This window comes from Clinocottus analis, unplaced genomic scaffold (genome assembly GCF_023055335.1).
Source record: "Clinocottus analis isolate CAN_PGR_092001 unplaced genomic scaffold, fCliAna1.0.p SCAF_26, whole genome shotgun sequence".
Classification (NCBI taxonomy): domain Eukaryota; kingdom Metazoa; phylum Chordata; class Actinopteri; order Perciformes; family Cottidae; genus Clinocottus; species Clinocottus analis.
This window is the reverse complement of record NW_027175998.1, coordinates 3,352,355-3,371,294: the sequence shown is the minus strand read 5'-3', so window position 1 is coordinate 3,371,294 and position 18,940 is coordinate 3,352,355. Positions and strand designations below refer to the sequence as shown.

The window sequence follows — 18,940 nt, the reverse complement described above, 5'->3', positions numbered from 1 at the left end:
CATAATATGTATTGGTTTTTCTTTAAATACTATACTATAATAATATAATTACGTATGTGTTGACTACAATAAGGTAAAAGGCAATTATCAATTAATTAATTAATTAAATTGATTAAAATACTTAAGTCACCAGTACAACCGTGTGACTTATTTATTCACATTTCTTTTTTATTACATCTCTTTTTCTTCTTTTTTTGAAAGGCACGTGATTGATAGGAAGCTGGAACTTTCAACAGGTGGCTAAGAACCTGTGAGCTTTCATTCATGATGGAGAAAAGGCTCCCGTAGTTGGACCTGAGCCATTAATTATGCAATGGAGTTTAAAGCAGATCCCTTTAATGAATCCACGTGTGGTGCCAGAGCGGCTAAGCGTGTAGGGGTCAGGGAGGATGAATACTTTGACGCAATCGTTTCCACGGGCTCTCCCAGAGTCCTCTGCCCAAGTCCCGGCACTCTCCTCCTCTCTGGCACGTCACCTCAGTCCGCCTCACAGCCTCCACATGGGCAGGTGCTTTCTCCAGGACTCACCCGCGCGAAAGGTAAACTGAGTCTCCGGGATCTTTTCGCGCTCTACGTGAGCGAGGGGATGCCCTGCCTCCAGCCCGGAGCGCCGGCGGACATGGAGCCCGACGGTGCGACGCCCGGGACGGGATCTCCCGCCGCCGCCGCCGCCGCCGCCCCCAACGAGCCAGAGGGGTCCTTCTGCGGGGAAACGGTGACCGAGCCCCCGGTGGTGAGAGGAATGGGCTGGTTCTTCTCCCCGCTGTGGAGCCCTCGCTCCAAGTCGCGCGCCCGGAGGTTTGGAGACGACCTGCAAGATGACCAAGTGGAGGCATGGCTGGATGACCACTCCGACTTCACGAGGGCCTACTTTTTAAGCAGAACTTCCGCGTAAGTTATTTAACTTTTCCTTTTCTCATATAAAACTCCCTCCACCTGAGCTCAGCTGCATCGCTTAATATATAACTGCTTGAGAAACATTATTGCAGCAACGTTTTCTCCACAAACTGTCTTTATGCCCATTTTTTGGGGGGGGTGTTTCCTCAGCCAATCAGTAATCAGAATCAGAAACAATTTTATTGCCAAGTTACACATGCAAGGAATGTGGCTTAGTCATTGGTGCATGACAATAAACAAAGAGCAATTGCAAAAGACATCTATTTGTTCTATATAGAAGTTAGCTATAGCATGTAGTGACTATAGCGCTGTCACCTCACAACAAGAGGGGCACGTTCTCTCTATGACAGCGTGGGTTCCCTCTGGGTTCCTTCCGCAGTCTTAAAAACATGCAGCTTGGAGACTTAAACTTGCCCCTACATGTGAATGTGAGCGTGGTTGTCTGTCCCTGCAGTAAACTAGCGACCCGTCCGGGGTGAACCCTACCTTCCCTCCAGCTGGGATCGGCTCCAGCGCCCCTGCGACCCTAAATATGGATTGTGAAAATGTACAATGAAATAGGATAAACAAACAAATGGAAAGTCTCAAGTGCCGTGGAGTTAACGCTGATCTGTCTCGTCCGTGTCAGGGTCAGTGGTCGACAGTCTCCGTTTCCCAGAAGCGCCTCGGCCCATCACCACAGGTCTTCCTCTCCGCTGGCCGACTCCCACTTGAACATTTCCTCCCTGGCGGACAGGCTCAAACCCCTCGCCTCCAACTCCGAGTGGGCGGATCTCTTCAGCCCAGACGCGTCCACTTGCTCTCACCTCTCTCGCCGTTCGACTCGCTTCTCCTTTTCCCCGTGTCGCGCCCTCTCTCCGGTTTTCTCCCCGGACGTGCCCGACTATCCTCACCCGCTGCAGCGACCCGCTACCGGCAGCTCCGCGGCGTGCGCCGGCGGGGAGTGTTGCCCGTGGGCGTCTGAGCTCCTGAGAGGGGGTCTCGGCGGGATAGGCTCTGTGGCGCAGCTCTGCCAGGGGGCCGCCCTGCACGCCGGGGAGCTGCTGGCCGCCGAGTGGTGCTCCCTCTCTCTGGTGAAGAAAGACTGCGGTGGAAGGAGCGTCCTGGAGGAGGTGGTCGCCCCGACGGCGCCGGGGCCCCTGAGCGACGTCAACCTCTGCGGCCGTACCCACCTGGAGCTGGTGAAGGGTGTCATGGGGTGCGTACGGGCGACGGGGTCACCGGTGAACCTGAGGGACGCATCAGAGGTAATTGGTTGTCCTAACGTGGCATTTTGGAGTAAGCTCTGCTTAAAAACCAACGCATTTCCATTCATGAACAAGTTTATCTCATCATAATCTTATAATGGGGACTACGCACCACCTCAGTCACCCGCATCCCGATTACAAGCTTTTTAGACGATGACATGGTTGTTTTCTTGAGTGTGGAGGTGTGTGTGTCTGTGAGGGAATCCCAGATGACGCACCTGCTCCTAATCCTTTTAGAAGCTTCTTGCACCGATTAACCTCTGACTAATGACACAGTGTTGTGCTGTACTACGCTGATCTGTCACCTGCACACACACACACACACTGGTATACGCACACCCACACTAAGACGGCACAGCTCACTTAAGGGCTTACAAGGAGGTGCCCACACCGTCACTCCATGTGCTCGTCACCAATGTGATTAGGAGCATGACGCCAACGCCTGGCAGAGTTGGCAGGTACGCCGTGGTCGGGGAGGGTTGGTGCCTGATGACCTGCGGGACACACGGGTTACTATACTGTGTATTCCTGGCTGGGTCTCTGAAGCCGGTGAGCAACATTGAGAAAAGGACCCTGCACTATAGAGTTAAGTCAGGGCAAGGCCTGAATTTACACTCAAGATCTTAGTTCACGCAATGATACGATACACAGTGTTTCACACACACACTAATGTGTTGCCATGAAGTATAAACAGGTGACGTACTTGTCGTTCACATCCTCAGGACCCCAGATTCGACTTTGATGACGAGGACTCGTCACAGATCAGGACGGTGTTGAGTGTTCCCATCAAGAACCACAGCGGAGAGGTGACACTTTTTTGTGACGCCCTGTATTGGGATAAGATAGTAAAACACCGATTTTGTGACGATAAAACATATCCTCCTTGTGTGTACAGGTGGTCGGTGTCGTTGTGATGATCAACAAGAGCAACGTCTGCGATGGATTGGCTTCCTTTTTTACCAAGATGGATGAAAAGGTGCGTGGCGGGAGATTTGGGCCTGTTATCACAGAGCCATTGTTAACATATGTGTATGACTTGTTATGTCATGTATGTATGACTCCAATTCTAAATATATGTACACAGTCTGTTTAGAAGCGACTAATGGCTTTCTGACAGCAATACGTCGGCATTAAGTTTGAGTTGACATTGATACGCCAGGTGCTGTCAAACCATATGGATGTGTTGGGGATGATGCTGGATAATATCCAGCTGTATGAAAGCTCCAGACAGGAGGCCAAACGCAGCCAGGTAACCAGAGAACCATGGGAAATCTAGTCTACCTATTCATTTGTCATATATGAATGTGTGTGTAATCTAACTGTGTGTGTGTCAGGCCTTGATAGAGATGGCACAGGTATTGTCAAAGGAGCACCATTCCTTCGAAGTGCTCCTGAGTAAGATGGCTGCCACCATCATGCCCTTCACACATGCTCAGTACTGCACCATCTTCATCCCCGACGAGAAACCCTCATCTGTGGAGGACCAGGTGCATTGTCCTGTTTGATTCCTGTTCTTGTTGTATTGTTAGATAATCAGATTGTGTCTTTTCCTGATGTACGGTATGTTCTCTTCCTCTGGGGGCGGGTTTTATCGCAGGTTTCGTTCTCCAGAGTGATCCACCTTGAATGCGAGGAGCTCGGATCAACCTGCCAGATCTACAGAAGGTTCTTGCCTGTTGCCGCGAAATTATGAAGACAAAACAATGTGTTGCCCTGTCGCCATCTGGCATAATGGAACTTGTCCCACGTCATTTGTCAGGGAGCGCGACTTAAGAGACGTCGACCAATCGCACGCCATTCGAACTCTGGTTTCCAAGGAATCGCTCAACGTGTCGGAGGGTTCCGAGGACTCGACGAAGAGCGCGATCTGCTGCCCGATCAGAAATGAGAGGTCCGAGCATGTCATCGGTGAGTCTGGCAACCATCTGGGTGCATTGCGGATCCACAAAAGCTCATTCCTAAAACGTCCCTTTGTCCCTTTTTTCCCCTCTTCCCTTGTCCCACAGCGGTGTGCCAGCTGACGAACAAGAGGAGCAGGGACTCGGATAAGGTGGAGGCCTTTAACAGATACGATGAGCGCCTGCTGGAGGACCTGGCGGTGTACTGCGGCCTGGCCCTGCAGTACGGTCAGGCCGTGCAGATCACAGAGGAGCGGAGGGCCAGCATAGAAGTCACACAGGAGGTAATGGGGGGGGAGCAAATTTGTCCTACTCGCATCTTTACCTTTCCGCCAAGTGAATATTTTTTGATGTGTGTTCTTTCTTCTTCCCCTCAGGTTCTCGCATACCACATCACTGCGGCGGAGCAGGAAATCCAAGCCCTGCAGGTGACCTCTTGAACTCTTTCTTTTTGGTAGAAACAAAAATGTTCTTTCCATTGGATTCTGCCTCACTGACACCCCATCGAAATACATGTATGTAAATAATATAGACATCACGTATCCTCTTTTCTTTTCTTTCCTTTACACACCACATCCTCCCTCACCACCTTTCCTCATCCACTTGTTATTGCTAAGTAGTCCTGGATGGTCAGATTTTGACAACTAATGCTTGATGATTAGCGTAGGAAAGCTTTGTGCCTCTAAGTGTGTATTTCGATTGTTTGTTTTTGTTGTGTTTTATGTTTTTTTCAGGAGGCCACGATTCCTCCCGTTGAATCACTGCAGCTGCTCGACTTCCACTTCTCTCATTTTGGTCTGCCGGACGAGCGGACCTCGCAGGCCACCGTTCGCATGTTCCTGGACCTCCACCTGGTGCAGGACTTCAACATCGACTACAAGGTAGCCGACCGGCTGATTATTAACGCCGCATGGCGAAGGGTATAGTGCCGCCGCTGTTCAACCATTGACTGCGGTCACATGGATTCGAATTACTGGCTTAGTCCGACTAAAATCAAATTATCCTGTTCATGTAAACACCTTTATTCGAATAACTGCGGTCCGACTACGATCCGATTATCACCCCTGGATAACTCGATTCGATTCGATTGATAATTCGAATAACGCTGCATGTAAACGCTGAATCGGATCGGAACTGGACAATGCGTTTGTGCGCATGCTCAAGACCCCGCCGACCCGGAAGTCGAAAGAGACGATAAGTTGTCACGGCCGGCAGAAACAAACAAACGTAAAAGTCGGGTTACGAGCCGATAGGACCTTCGGTGGGTGTCTCTGCTAGCTCCCTGATGTAGCCTGCTAGCGCTGCTGCTAGTTCCCTGTTTGCTCTTCGCTAGCTCCCCGACAACCACGGAAGCTAGCAGGGTTTTCTCCATGATGAAGAGTGAAGAGGTCAAGCGGAGATGGCTGTATCACCACTACATGTAATGAAAACAGCGCCACCTATCGTATCGGATATGACATGCATTCGGCCAATGATTCGATTTATTCACTGCTATGTATATTCGGATAACAGCAGTTGCCCCAAAAGAGAGCATAGTCCGACTAAAGCAAGGTTCGAATTAATACCAGCGTGTAAACGCACTGACTGATATATGAATATAAAAAATACATGGATTTAAATGAGTGTATCAGAGGGGTTCAAGATGAGTATGAACCTTCTGTATAGACACAGTGTGAGCACCAAATGAGTTGATTTTTCATATCGTCACTTTTCTAAAATAATGGCCTAAAGTCTGGAAGCCCATTTCCGCCACAAAAAACAAATCATTATGACTTCTTTATTTTTCTCGACGGAAATGGGCTTCCATACTAAAGTCATTTTTTGACAAAAAATTATTTTATTGCCTAAATCATCTCCTCATGATACTGGTCACCGCTGGTAAAATCACCGACATCCTCAGGTGAACAGATTATGTGATTCAACCCTAATAGTATAACGCCTACGTCAAGAGGGTGACCATTTTATTTTGCTTAAATTAAAAGACAATATAGACAACTTTACAAGCTTTTCAAGATGGCATTTTGAAGCTAGCATTTAAGCTAACAATTTAGTTTGCAAATCTCACTCGAACATAACATTCGTTATCATTACATAATTTGACCGGTTTTACAGTATGCCTCTTGTGCACCCCTCTTACATCTTACATGTCGGCTGAAGATCGCAAGGCCTGCACAATCTTGAGTTCAATCCCACCCTTTGGCAACACTGGTCGTTCTTGTTGTAGCTGACTGCGGCAGCGCATCACGGTGCACAGCTCTCAAAAACGCACATTTCAGCCCTAACTGACCCCTCCTGGGATCTTTACCCTGTCTTGTTCGTCTCTCTCCATCCAGAGTCTCTGCCAGTGGGTCCTGACGGTGAGACGTGGTTACAGAAACAACGTGCCTTACCACAACTGGAACCATGCGCTGAGCACCGCCCAAAGCATGTTCGCCATGCTCATGGCCACGGACCAACTCCAGGTGAGCACACACCTGCGGCGACGGGTGTTTTCTCTCATGTGCGCGTACAATTGCCCAGCACGACCGCGTTTGCTGAATCATCACTCGTTATTCTTTCATTCGTTCATGTGCAATATCAGAGTCAAGATCAATGTTTGTACGTGCAATATAAATACATACATGCAATATAAACACTTTTTTATGTTTTACCTCATGTGTGCAATAATGGAGATCCAACCACTCAAACTGATTATCTGGACTTTTGTTGCTTTTCTTTGAAAAAGAAAATTTGATTTACTGATTTATTATACATTCACTGTTGAATTATATATTCTACTATTATTTTTTTGAAATAATTGTTTCTACTTTTCTTTTGCACGATACACTTTGCTATAATCCTGCAAATGTATGTTTGAAAAAAACGTCTCCCTTTTTAATAGAGTCAGGGAAATGTGTGCGTCTCCTAATTCTGGTGACGGTGGACTGCCGCGTCTCATATTCATAATCTCATATTGCGTCTGCAGCTCGTCATCTTTCTTTTTGCTGTTTTGAAGCACAGCTTAGCTCTGGAGTTTGTCAAGGAGTCATTTGAGGTTCCTTCGGTAAACAGCAATCCTAATTATTGGAAAGAGGATTCATTTTTAGACCTCAACCAAAACCTCTTAACTGCTTTTCATGGGGCTCAAACAGCAGCCTCAAGCTCCGCTCACTTATTTCAGCCTCTCTCTCTCTCTCTCTCTCTCTCTCTCTCTCTCTCTCTCTCTCTCTCTCTCTCTCTCTCTCTCCTTTTCTCTGCTTGTGTCTCTCTATAACATGATTAGCTGTGACTGTGGTGCAGTGACACTAGTCACTTCATCCTGTTTGATGTGTCAGCGCTCTGCACATTGGATGTTCTCCTCTGAGTTGTTACAGTTTAGGAGTTGGAATCACTGTAGTGTTTGGTTTACAGGTATTCATGAACATTATATATATATATATATATATATATATATATATATATATATATATATATATATATATATATATATATATATATATATATGTATATATATATATATATATATATATATATATATATATATATATATATATATATATATATATAAACCTGAAACTAATATCCATGATATTCAAGTGTTTAGGTTCTTCGGGCCAATCAATCAGATCGACTTGGTAACTTTGAGTTTGAACCCTTAATCAGGGAGTTTTGAGATATTCGGTGTAAACTTTGCACGAGCACGTGAATAACCCATCAACCGCCACGCCCCAAAACATGAAATGAATTTGATCCAATCCTCATGTTATCTTGTGCCTATTAGTTTTTGTTCTGGGGCGGAGATTGATGGGCTTATTTAGTTTCCACACTTTATGGTGTTCATTCTTGTAAATATACTTTACTGAACTCCACAATCTGCAGAATCTCTGCATGTGTTTTTCGTCCTTGATCCAGGTGTATGAAGGCAAATAATGTCATAAATAGAGAGCGCAAACGAGCTCCACGCAAATGAGCTCCGCAAATTGACTTTGACGAGCGCTTTTACATCACTCCGCCAGCAAAATCCCCGCTCACGCAGGCAAAACCTGCTTGCTTATGAAGGCAAATTAATATCCGAAATAGAGAGCGTAAATTACGCGCCCAACTGTTTGATTTGCGGAGTTCATTTGCTCTCTCTATTTATGACATTAATTTGCCTTCAAACAGGAGCCTTAAGGTTATGCACAAAAACGTTCTTCTTTGACTGGTCGCTTTAAAACGGTAAAGAATGTAGAAGATGAAACTGGCTTTCATGTAAGCTATACTTACTTTTTTCTCTGTCTCTCCCTCTCCCTCTGCTGTATTTCAGAGCATTTTTTCCCGTCTGGAGATCTTAGCCCTGATGATCGCCACTCTGAGTCACGATCTGGACCACAGAGGAGTCAATAACTCGTACATAGAAAGGTAAACATATATATACATCCCCTTCTTTTTTTTGTTATCCGTTTTTCTATCTAATCCATGGCTGTGTATATTTTAGTTTTGATTCATATTCATACAGTATTATACTGATCATGCTTTCAACGGTCAGTCACAGCCTTCTTATATTCAGCCAATATAATAAATAATATTGGCTTCAGTGAAAACTACATTTTTTATTCTCACTGTCATTGCAGTAGAAAAACATGCATTCTGGGATGGCAGCATTTCCAGAATGTATGTTTTATACTGCAATGACAGTGGAACCGTGGAAACTGCAGACAAACCCACTTGGGACCCTTATCTGCAGCCCAAATTTAAACATGGACACGCTGGCTGGGAATGCTCTGAAACGGCCCTGAATGGATTGTCTCACTCTCTCATTCTCTCTCAGGAGTCAACAGCCTTTAGCGCAGCTGTACGGACACTCTTCTCTTGAAAACCACCACTACAACCTGTGCCTCTTCATCCTGAACAACACAGTGAGACCTCATCTCTTCATCCATTCATTCTTTTTGATCTCACGTCTGGTTCTAAACAGATGCGTCAGATGTGCATGCACACAATCTTTATTTCTTCTCATCACGTCCAGCCACTCCATATCCATCTCTTTAACTCGAGGCATTATTAAATCAAACTGGCGACTTGTCCAGGGTGAACCCTGCCTTCGCCCCTTGACAGCTGGGATCGGCTCCAGCGCCCCGCGACCCTAATGAGGATAAGATAATGGATGGATGGATGGATTATTAAATCAAGCTTTCTACGACACTCCAATGATTTTTACACAAAAGAGGAGTGCAATTAATTGGATGATAGCATTACATATTTTTACTTTTGTTATAGCTATTGATTGATTGTTTGTATGGATGTATAACACATGGAATAGATTTGGGGTGGCTAGACAAAATAAAAGATGTCACACCCTTCAAAAGCCATAACGGCCGTATTCTCCAAGAGAAATGTTGCCAAACGTCCTGAAGTGGTCTTTATTTGTGTTTTTTATCTGAGTCAAAGTGTGGACACAGTCTTTGTTCTCGTGTTCGAGCTGGACGATCTCTACATTATATCTGGTTGTACCTTAAAAGTCGAGTTATAAGCCGCTATTACCTTCGGTGGTTGTCCCTGCTAGCCCCCCGTTGTTGCCAGCTAGCACTGCTGCTAGCGCTGCTTGTAGCTCCTCGCTAGCTCCCTGACAGCCACCAAAGGGAGTGGGACCAGGCCTGGCTCGACGCCCGACTCGGGCAGTGAGGATGCGGGCAGTATTAGTAGCAGCAGCAGCGGAGAGCTAGCAGCAGCGCTAGCTGGCTACATCGGGAAGCTAGCAGCAGCACTAGCTAGCAGTATTAGTAGCAGCAGCAGCGGGGAGCTAGCAGCAGGGCTACCTGGCTACAGCGGGGAGCTAGCAGCAGCACTAGCTAGCTACAGCTGGGGGCTAGCAGCAGCACTAGCTGGCTACAGTGGGGAGCTAGCAGCAGCACAAGCTAGCTACAGCTGGGGGGTAGCAGCAGCACTAGCTGGCTACAGCGGGGACAAACACCGACGGTAGTAGTTAGCGGCTTATAACCCGACTATATCTGGTTGTATATCTGTCTCTCTCCTCCTCTCCCAGGGCAGTCAGATTCTCAGCGGCCTCTCTGCGGACGACCACAGAGTCGTCCTGCACATGATCAAAAGGGCGATCCTCGCAACCGACCTGACCGTCTACATGGAGTATGTTCAGAACGGGGCGTGTCAGAGCAGCTGTAGGTAAAGCATCGTGTACGACTTCTGTTCACCTTCTGATGCCCTGCTTTTTTTGCTTTCTAGGAGAAGGAAGGAGTTCTTTTCTCTCGCCAAGAAGAACAGAGTGAGATGGAAGAGTGAGAAACAAAGAGACTTACTGAGGTGACTCACATAAATGATCATAATGACATCTGTGCTGCAACCAGGTCGTCCCTTTAACCCGTTGAAAACTGTGGAAACAATTTTGGCTCCAGACCTCTTTTCCACTGTGTTTGAGTCATTGTAGGAACCCCAAATTAATTCCAATACTAGTGTTTATAGCATGTATTTGTTCAGCAAAGTCTTGGGGAAAAATGTGTATTTGCAAAAAAACATTCACTTTGAAAAGATATTTTGATCGTATCTATGAACATCAAGCATGATATGAGCCAGATTCCCCAAGCATGCCTTCTTGTAGCGGTCAATAAGACACGTTTTTAGAAAGATTAGGACCTAAAGAATCAGAAAAAAATCACAATAAAACAAAGCCATGGCCTGTTAGGAAGGGGTTTCATTCTAAAAAACTGTGTCGTTTGGTTTAAAAATGGAAAATTTACGTATTTTATGCCAAAAGATTGTCTGAATGGGGCAGGCTGGGACTTAAAATGGGCGCAGGAGGATTTTCGCTCACGGTTTCCAAAAGGTTAAGGTATTTATTCACCTCACAGGTCGATGCTGATGACAGCCAGTGACCTCTCTGCCATCACAAAGCCTTGGCCCGAACAAAAGAGGGCAAGTTCCTCATCTGAATACGTGCCTATTGTTTTTTTTTTTTTAATTCTTTATCTCTGAGCCATTTTGAATGCATCACACGACTTGACCTCACTCTTTCTCTGAAACAGATTGCCAGCCTGGTTACCATGGAGTTATTTGCGCAAGGCGACAAAGAGAAAAAGGAGTTCAAAACCAAACCCATCGTAAGTCTTGCTCGCAGGATTTATTTCTCTTATTGACATTCACATATTGTACCAAGACTTGTGGAACATGTGGTTGCATTAAAATCCCCAAGAATGCACTTACGAATCATAAATGTATTTAAATAAACTGTTATTTGTCATAACTTTCATAATAATGTTTTCCCCTACTCTTCTTTTCATCCCAAATTGTGTATTTTACCTCCCGGATGCAAGCTTTTTTTCAGTTGAAGAGTCCCTGTTCAGAGAACAAATATAACTCTTTTTTTTTTAAAGCATCACATACCCAGCAGGTGTCAGACATTGACAGAGGAATCATGTAAATAAATAGTATATGTTTGACGAGATCGACAACAACTCTTCCGGCCTCCTGTGACATGTGAACATTTGCTAACAGCCAGCTCTTCCCTCCTCTCACCAGGACATGATGAACAGAGAGAACAGCACTCGGCTGCCATGCATGCAAGTGGAATACATCGATGACATCTGCTACCCACTCTACAAGGTGTGTTATTCCTGTAGCTGTTGCACATGTGTGTGTGGAATGCACGCACGTGTTAGTGAGGAATACACAAAAGCCACAACAGTGTCCTCAACACTGCTCCATCCTCTTTATTCATCTAATTTCCAGTCTCCCATCGTTCCCCGTCGTCACACTCCCGCTGTCTCTTTCTCCCTCAGGCTGTATCGAGACTGTTTGGCGCCTGCTCTCCACTGCTGGGGGGCTGTAAGAAGAACAGAGAGAACTGGATGCATTTGGCCGAGAACGCAAAGGGAGAGGACTGGGAGAATACTCATTGCGTAACCCTGGAAGAAAGAGACGCAGGCGGAGGAATTGGGGACGGAAAATGAATTTGACCCAGGTGCTCCTGTTTGATATCTGCATATTTCCATTTTTTTATCTGCATTTTTGTGTCAATGCAGAACATTGTTATGTAAATATTGTATATTGCATATACCCTCTGGCCTGATAGGCATCAAACCTATCCATGGTTGCACAGTATAGTTATGATCTCGCAAGGCCTACACTATGGCATGTGATCCTTAAAGGTGTTTTTGTCCCCCTGTAGGACCAGTGTTGTTTATAAAGCATTAAAGATTAATAAAAATGTGAATTTTTGTGTTTTCTGAATTTCTCAGCAAACAACAATTGGTGTTTGCGAAGATTTTAATTAGGCGTAAGGAACATAATTACATGAAAGAGAAAATGCTACACACTGTCAGTTAAAACACTACTGTAAAATACGTGTATGCTTTTTCAAGTATAGATAAAGATGAGAACACACAGTGTGTAAATAAACCTCCAATGTGCAAAGCTCCGGGACACCTTGGTTGCAGTTCGCGTGCTCGGCCTCCGGGGGGCAGTGGTGCGCCATAAGACGGCGGCGCAGCGGCGAGCCTATTGCGACCCGTAGAAGAAGACGCCAACTAGAGGGAGACAAGAGGAAGAAAATGACAGGGCGCGCAAAAAGAAAACCCAAATCCAGTCAGGTAATATCACAATGTTTTAACCCCCCGTGCTCTGTCGCAGAGGTGTCCGTTCAAACGGACGGAATTGCCGGTTGAGGAGCGGTGCTGCGCGTCGTTACACCGGCGTCAACAGCAACTTCTGTCACACGCGACGGGCAGAGCTGTGCGCGGCACGCTGTCTGGAGCAGCAGCGGTCAGACGACAACATGGCAGCAGCGCTGCCGCCGGGGCACCGAGACCGTTATCGGAGAGACGTTCACGTCACGCGTCCGCTTTTAACGTAACGTTTCGATGCCGTTTGCTGTGACTTCACGACACAAGTCTGCAGCGCGGAGTCATTGGACGTTGTTGTAGCTCATGAGGGGACGTTTGTAGGCCAGTCTGCTGTACTGTGTGTGTGTGTGTGTGTGTGTGTGTGTGTGTGTGTGTGTGTGTGTGTGTTGATTTGATCCCACAAAGGCCACACATCCGTGCCCTCGGCGCTAACGCTGGTTAGCAAAGACGAGTTTGATCCGAGGAGCTCTCAATGGGTCGTTCTCGGTCCCTGAACGCCCCTCTGCCGGTGTTGTGTCGCATACTGTTACCTCGTCGATATGTGTGTCTATCCTCCCTCCTCGATGCCTGAAACCGAACCATCCCGTAGCTCCTCCCCTGAACCACCGAGGGGGGGCGCTATCATTATTACAGGAGGGAATACGATTGACCGGGGAACAGATTTCTCCATAACACCTGTGAAGAAAAACAGCAGAGCATTGAACACAGTTCCATTTATAAGGGCGAGTGAGACCATGTGCAATGCAGTGGTCATTTTATTCATAGCAATATGGTCACTTTTCACCTCAGAACTGTAGAGATGCACTTCGACTGTCATTTTAAAGCTGTAGGTTGTGATTCTTGTGAGTTTTGGTTGTGCTGCGCTGACGGTTGTTTAGATAAAATTAATATTTTTAAAGCACAACCATTAATATATCTTTGCAACAAGACTCGCCATCAAAAACGTGTACATATACTGCATTGAAGTGATCCCTTTGTGTAGATGTGGACTTTCATATTATCTTCTTGCATGTACCTGCACATAAATGCATTACAAAACTGAATATGAAAGGCAAACAAGTGGGTCTGCTGGCCAACCAAATCGAGTTAAGGCAATTCCATAATCTGGTTTTACTGGAACGGGTGACCTTTTCTTTCGGGGGCAAGATTTGTGGTGGCTGGAATCCATCCATTTAAAGACGTGTCCATTTTCAGTCTTTTAATGTGAGGCCATTTCCATTCCATCTCCTGGTGTGAGGCATCATTTCTTCTCACAATTAGCAATAGTTGCCACAAAGATCGTTAGCTTTTAGCCCTGCGTTTCTTTGTGTGAAGTAGTGCAGCTCTGAAGGTGCACTGTTGTTTGATCTTGGCACGCACGCCTTCCCAGTACTTTCATTTATCCCTTGTTTGTATACCAGACCTGTATAGGGGCTTTGTTTTGTTGGTCTGGCAGCACATTGCCATCCATCTTTTCAAACAATTATACTTGGTGCATTTAAAATGCATTTATTCAACTTGTTGAGAATAATTTTGAGAGATGAAATTAAGATGTCGCTTTTTTTTTTTTTCTTAAATAAGTGTCTGTCTTGTCTCAACATCTCCAGATCATCAGGTCCGTCAGCTGAGCTGCATGATTGTCGTTTCTAATGTTCGGTAGAATGTGTCCTCCTCAGTCTTTGGATGAAAAAAAGTCTTTGGTTGTGCTAATGTAATTCACTTATCTAACATTTAAAATTGGATCCAGGAATTGGTACGGGACTGAAGCAACTCGTTCCTATCTTACTAAATAATGAGTGATGCAGTTCTTCCCATCTTTCTATGGCTGATTTTGTTTGCAATATTGGTACGAATGGGAGGTGTTTGGAGTAAAAATAACACCCAGCTATCTGATTCCTCTATGAACACAATAGATGGAAAAGTTTAATTCTGTTGGTTTAATTCCTGTGACCATCGTAGCGGAACCTATTTCACTTGTTATATTTAGTTTAAGTATAACCCAATACAATTAGCACGTAACATAATAGTTTTGTTCCTCTAATGCATTCCTTCAGGAGTCAGCCACTGGCAATGGGGAGTTGAAGAAAGCCCGACTCGATGAATCCAAAGCTGCTGCCGCGGCGCCGTCAGGGGTCCAGTCGCAGCAACGGGATGAGATGCTGCAACTGTACAAGCTCCAAGCGCCAGAAGATCTGTACCACTTCTGGGACTTCTGCAAGGAGCTCAGTCCCGACAGCCCGCGCGGTATGCTCTTCACCCCGGCGCTGTAGCTCGTTACTCGAATACCGGGTGGACGGAAAATGGCCAATGGAAAGTCTGAATCGAATGCACAAATAAAAATGCCACTAATGGTCACTAATTAACTTAAAAACTTGATCTGATCTCCTGTTTTACATTTTCAACACGCTTTTCTAAGTGTTTCTACACACGCACACACAATATATATCATTATCTTTATAAATGTATAAAAGTCAAATTTGCAGCATGCAAAAACAAACATTTGACTGTTTCTTTTTCAATATGTGTCTCGTCAAAACATTTATTTTTGTATTTGTCTAGGTGCTCTGAAAGACTCGCTGGGTTTGCAGCTGGTCGGTCCCTTCGACGTCCTGGCAGGAGCCCACAAAAGCGCCAGCAATCCTCAGCCCAACTTCCACCTCCACTGGCGGTATTTATACGACCCGCCGGAGTTTCAGACCATCCTTCTGGGCAGCGGAGACAGTCAGCATCACGTCGGCTACTACAGGTACGCGCGTGGTCTTGGCGCCGCGAGCATTTACCCTCCCAGCTGCAGTGCAAACTGTGTCCACGCGAGTGCCGTTCGTTGTGATTTACCGAACGCTGTCGCTCCCCCCAAACCCACCAGGGACGCTCCGGACTCCCTCCCGTCGTTCGTTGGGGAAAATGACGCCAAGAAAGGCTGCGTCATCGCGCCCATGGGAGACAACGTGTTCGCCGCTGTCCTGTGAGTACTGACCACACGTTCACCACGGGGATCATTTCTGTACTTTGCCTGATTTTAAGCGAGAGAGTTTAAATTTCATACTGAGAAACTGTCGACTGTAGAACATTAGAGTATGACTCGTGTGAGTCATAAAAAAGAAAAGGGCATTTTATCCATCTGGCATATGCAGTTCCGCTTCAATCGCCCAGTGTGCTGACAGTGCAGTTTTTATTTTTTACCGGCATCAAACTGTGAATAAGCGGTCCGAAAATGATTGTATTATGTCCGAAGACGGATTTACACTTGAATATATGCAAGCCACGACGCTAAACGCCTGCTCAGATCAGCGATCATAGAAGCTCATCAAAGACCTATTACGATAATCGGCCTTTATCACGTCTGCTTTTTGTCCCGTCGGCCACCAGCCTGTGTCTGTTGAGGAGGAGGAAAGAGAGGGGCGGCAAGAAAGCAGGGGGAGAGGCCCTGGACAGCTTGGAGGCCCGGCTGAGAGACCGGGCGGAGTCTCTGGGCTTGTCCCTGGAGCAGAAGACCAAAGCCATGAAGCAGAGGGACAAGAAGGTGACTCATGCAGAGTGAAGCCAAAAGAAAACACAGGTTTTCTCCACCTGTTGGTTTTAAGAATTATCCTAACTTCCTCATCTTGTAAATCTCTCGTCGCACCAACAGGTGGTCACCAAGACGTTCCACGGCGCCGGCATCGTTGTACCCGTAGACAAGAACGACGTTGGATACAGAGAACTACCAGAAACGGATGGTGAGCTTTGTGTGTGTGTCTGTATAGTAGTAAAGCTTTGTCGTTTTTAAAGACTTGGAAAGTGTGTTTTTAAACCCTGCGAGCGATTTACTTTATATTTCTCGCCGTCCCCTCCTCGTCTCTATATTCAGCCGGCCTCAAGAAGATCCTCAAGGCGATCGCCGAGGCCCAGAACGACGACGAGCGCGTCAAAGCCTTTGGACCGCTTCAGGAGATGGTCACGTTCGTTCAGTTCGCCAACGACGAGTGTGACTACGGCATGGGATACGAGCTCGGGATGGACCTCTTCTGTTTCGGATCCCACGTGAGTTCTCATAAAGTGGGAGCGTAAAAAGCTGCTTCGCTATTACAGCCACTTGTCTTTCCGTTTCCTGACCACCGGTACGGTATTAAACGGATTATTCATTGTTTATTTCCTGTATGCAAACTAGTGGTGCAACGAATCCTAAATTGGTTTGAATTTGGATCACAGATCAGTCAAAAAGAATTGTTTTTAACATTTTCAATTCTGCACAGTGCTTCCTCAAGCCTCTTGTGACATTGTTTAATGAGCAGGAGTAAAGTTAAACTGCACAAAGCATTACCTCATCGCTTCGTTTTGGGGGTCGGCACCCCTCCAACGGATCACCGGGAAAATACGAGCATGACGGGATTTACAGCGGGAGTTGGTAATGCGACTCAAAACCATTCATTACTTCTCTGACAGCAGTGAATAAATCAAATGCTCTAGCAATAAGATAACGTACTAATCTTGTCTCTTAATAAGTCCTAATTACTTAATTCAGCCTTACACAAACTGCTACCTTGACTGCTGAGTACTAACAATGGCCATGTTCGTTGTTTACGTTCTTTATTATCATTTTGTGGGGGGCGTGGCTTCAGCGGGAGGCGGGTTAGAAAAGCGTTTGAATCTTGTATGAAGCTCCAAATAAAGTGTACTCAACACAGATCCAAGTGTTGCGTAAATGTCTTCTATTAATTGTAAAAAGTTCACAAACAATGGTCTGGGTATTTCACTTAGCATTTTTAAAAAAAATAAATGTAGCATAAACTTCTCATCATTACCAACCCTAGCTTTGATGGGATATAGCAGAAAGACACATATTTGTATACTTTTGGGTGATTTATAAGTCGAAATGTTTGGGCTCCCATGAGGCGCGTATGGTGGCCCAGATGTTGCCAGTAAGATTGTAGTGGAAAAAAATGTTAATCCCGTTGTTTCCCGACTCCCCTCAGTATTTCCACAAGGTCATCCGGCAGCTTCTGCCCATGGCCTACAGCCTCCTGAAGAGGAATCTGTTTGGGGAGATTCTGGAGGCGCATCTCTCCAGCCGCAGCAACGACCACCTGGACCAACTCGCCGCACGTTGAAAAAAAGAACAAAAAAAGACTTAAAACTACACTCCAGCTCTCTAACTCTCATAAGCTTTTCCCACCATGTCTGTCTGTCTGTCTGTCTGTTATCGTTCATGTTTCTTGGTGGTTTTTGGTGCTGCTGTCATTGATTTGGAACCAGTTCAATGATTATCATGTTTGTAAAAGGTAGATAGATGTCTAATAAAGTATTTTTATATATTTAACTGTCTGGTTTTTGTTTTCCTAATCTTTTGCCGTTTCATTAAATTTTAAGAATATTATTTAGTATGGACTGCTGTCGTGATAGGTAATGTCATGAATCGTGTGGCCTTGTAGGATGTTTGTGTTTAGAGTGTGATCCCATGCAGTGGCAGCAGGGGGCGGTGCCGCACATAAAAATAAAAAAAAAGCATCACATGCTTCAATCAAATACAAAGCAAAGCCCTGTAGTTGAATACAAGCTTTGCATCTAATATTCCTGTTCTCTCCATTTAACATGTCCTGTCTTGACCACATATTTGTATGAGGAGATGATCATTTCTAAACGGGGTCTCAGGACATCACTTCTGATAATTCTGACATGTTCATCCATTCATGCAAAAAGACATATTCTCTGTTCATTAGGCTGCTCACTGATATAGCGAGCAGACTTATTCCAGCTCATGTCCAGAAGCAGAAAGCCCAGAGTTTGTCAATGCTCATGGGGCCGACCCCATGAAATCCCCTTTCTCTACTCATGTCTGCATTACCTTAAAAAAAGGGGGCAAAAGTTTCATGTCTTTAATCCAGATGAGGTCACACCCATTAAAAGTCGGTCTCTTCAACAGATACTTTAACATGAAGCGTTTGCTAGTTGGCTCTTTATTTTCCAGATCCTCATCTTTTATTCTGCCATGTAGTTAAATAAAAAAATATATACATAAATCAAATATAAGATGATTCTGCTGTCAGCCGGAAGTCTGTTCAACATGATTTCTTACACCTCCTCCACTGGAGTCCTGCCGGGTTTCTAAACCTCTCTTAAGACATATTGGTATTGATTTTGTCCTGTCGACCCCCATTAAATGCTGTAGCTCAGTGAGGGCGCACAGGCCGAGTCGCTCTGTGTGTGTGTGTGGGGAGGGGAGGCAACAATAGCAGCTGACATTATGTAAGCACAGACCCATGTGCCTGGGCTTTTGAATACTTCATATTTTTCTTCTTCCATATGTTATATTTGAGCAGTCCCACCGTTTTCATGTCACCATGGA

General features: G+C 45.6%; 3 protein-coding genes across 3 annotated transcripts in view; 2 read left to right on the top strand and 1 right to left on the bottom strand.

Annotated features, from left to right (window-relative positions):
- camk2d2 (calcium/calmodulin-dependent protein kinase (CaM kinase) II delta 2) overlaps positions 1-18,940 on the bottom strand; it is a 209,253-nt gene that overhangs the window by 53,482 nt on the left and 136,831 nt on the right. The window lies entirely within an intron of this gene.
- On the top strand, positions 587-12,124 carry pde5aa (phosphodiesterase 5A, cGMP-specific, a). Its single transcript, XM_068591933.1, has 20 exons — positions 587-891; positions 1,526-2,144; positions 2,867-2,950; positions 3,040-3,120; positions 3,304-3,393; positions 3,479-3,631; positions 3,742-3,809; positions 3,904-4,052; positions 4,151-4,326; positions 4,420-4,470; positions 4,777-4,923; positions 6,376-6,504; positions 8,328-8,422; positions 8,832-8,919; positions 10,047-10,147; positions 10,244-10,321; positions 10,867-10,930; positions 11,041-11,115; positions 11,534-11,617; positions 11,794-12,124. The coding sequence occupies exons 1-20, from the start codon at positions 587-589 to the stop codon at positions 11,962-11,964; spliced, it is 2,808 nt and encodes a 935-aa protein (XP_068448034.1). The 3' UTR covers positions 11,965-12,124.
- hpf1 (histone PARylation factor 1) lies at positions 12,529-17,914 on the top strand. Its single transcript, XM_068591934.1, has 8 exons — positions 12,529-12,603; positions 14,670-14,859; positions 15,175-15,361; positions 15,482-15,580; positions 15,985-16,138; positions 16,247-16,334; positions 16,466-16,638; positions 17,571-17,914. The coding sequence occupies exons 1-8, from the start codon at positions 12,565-12,567 to the stop codon at positions 17,703-17,705; spliced, it is 1,065 nt and encodes a 354-aa protein (XP_068448035.1). The 5' UTR covers positions 12,529-12,564; the 3' UTR covers positions 17,706-17,914.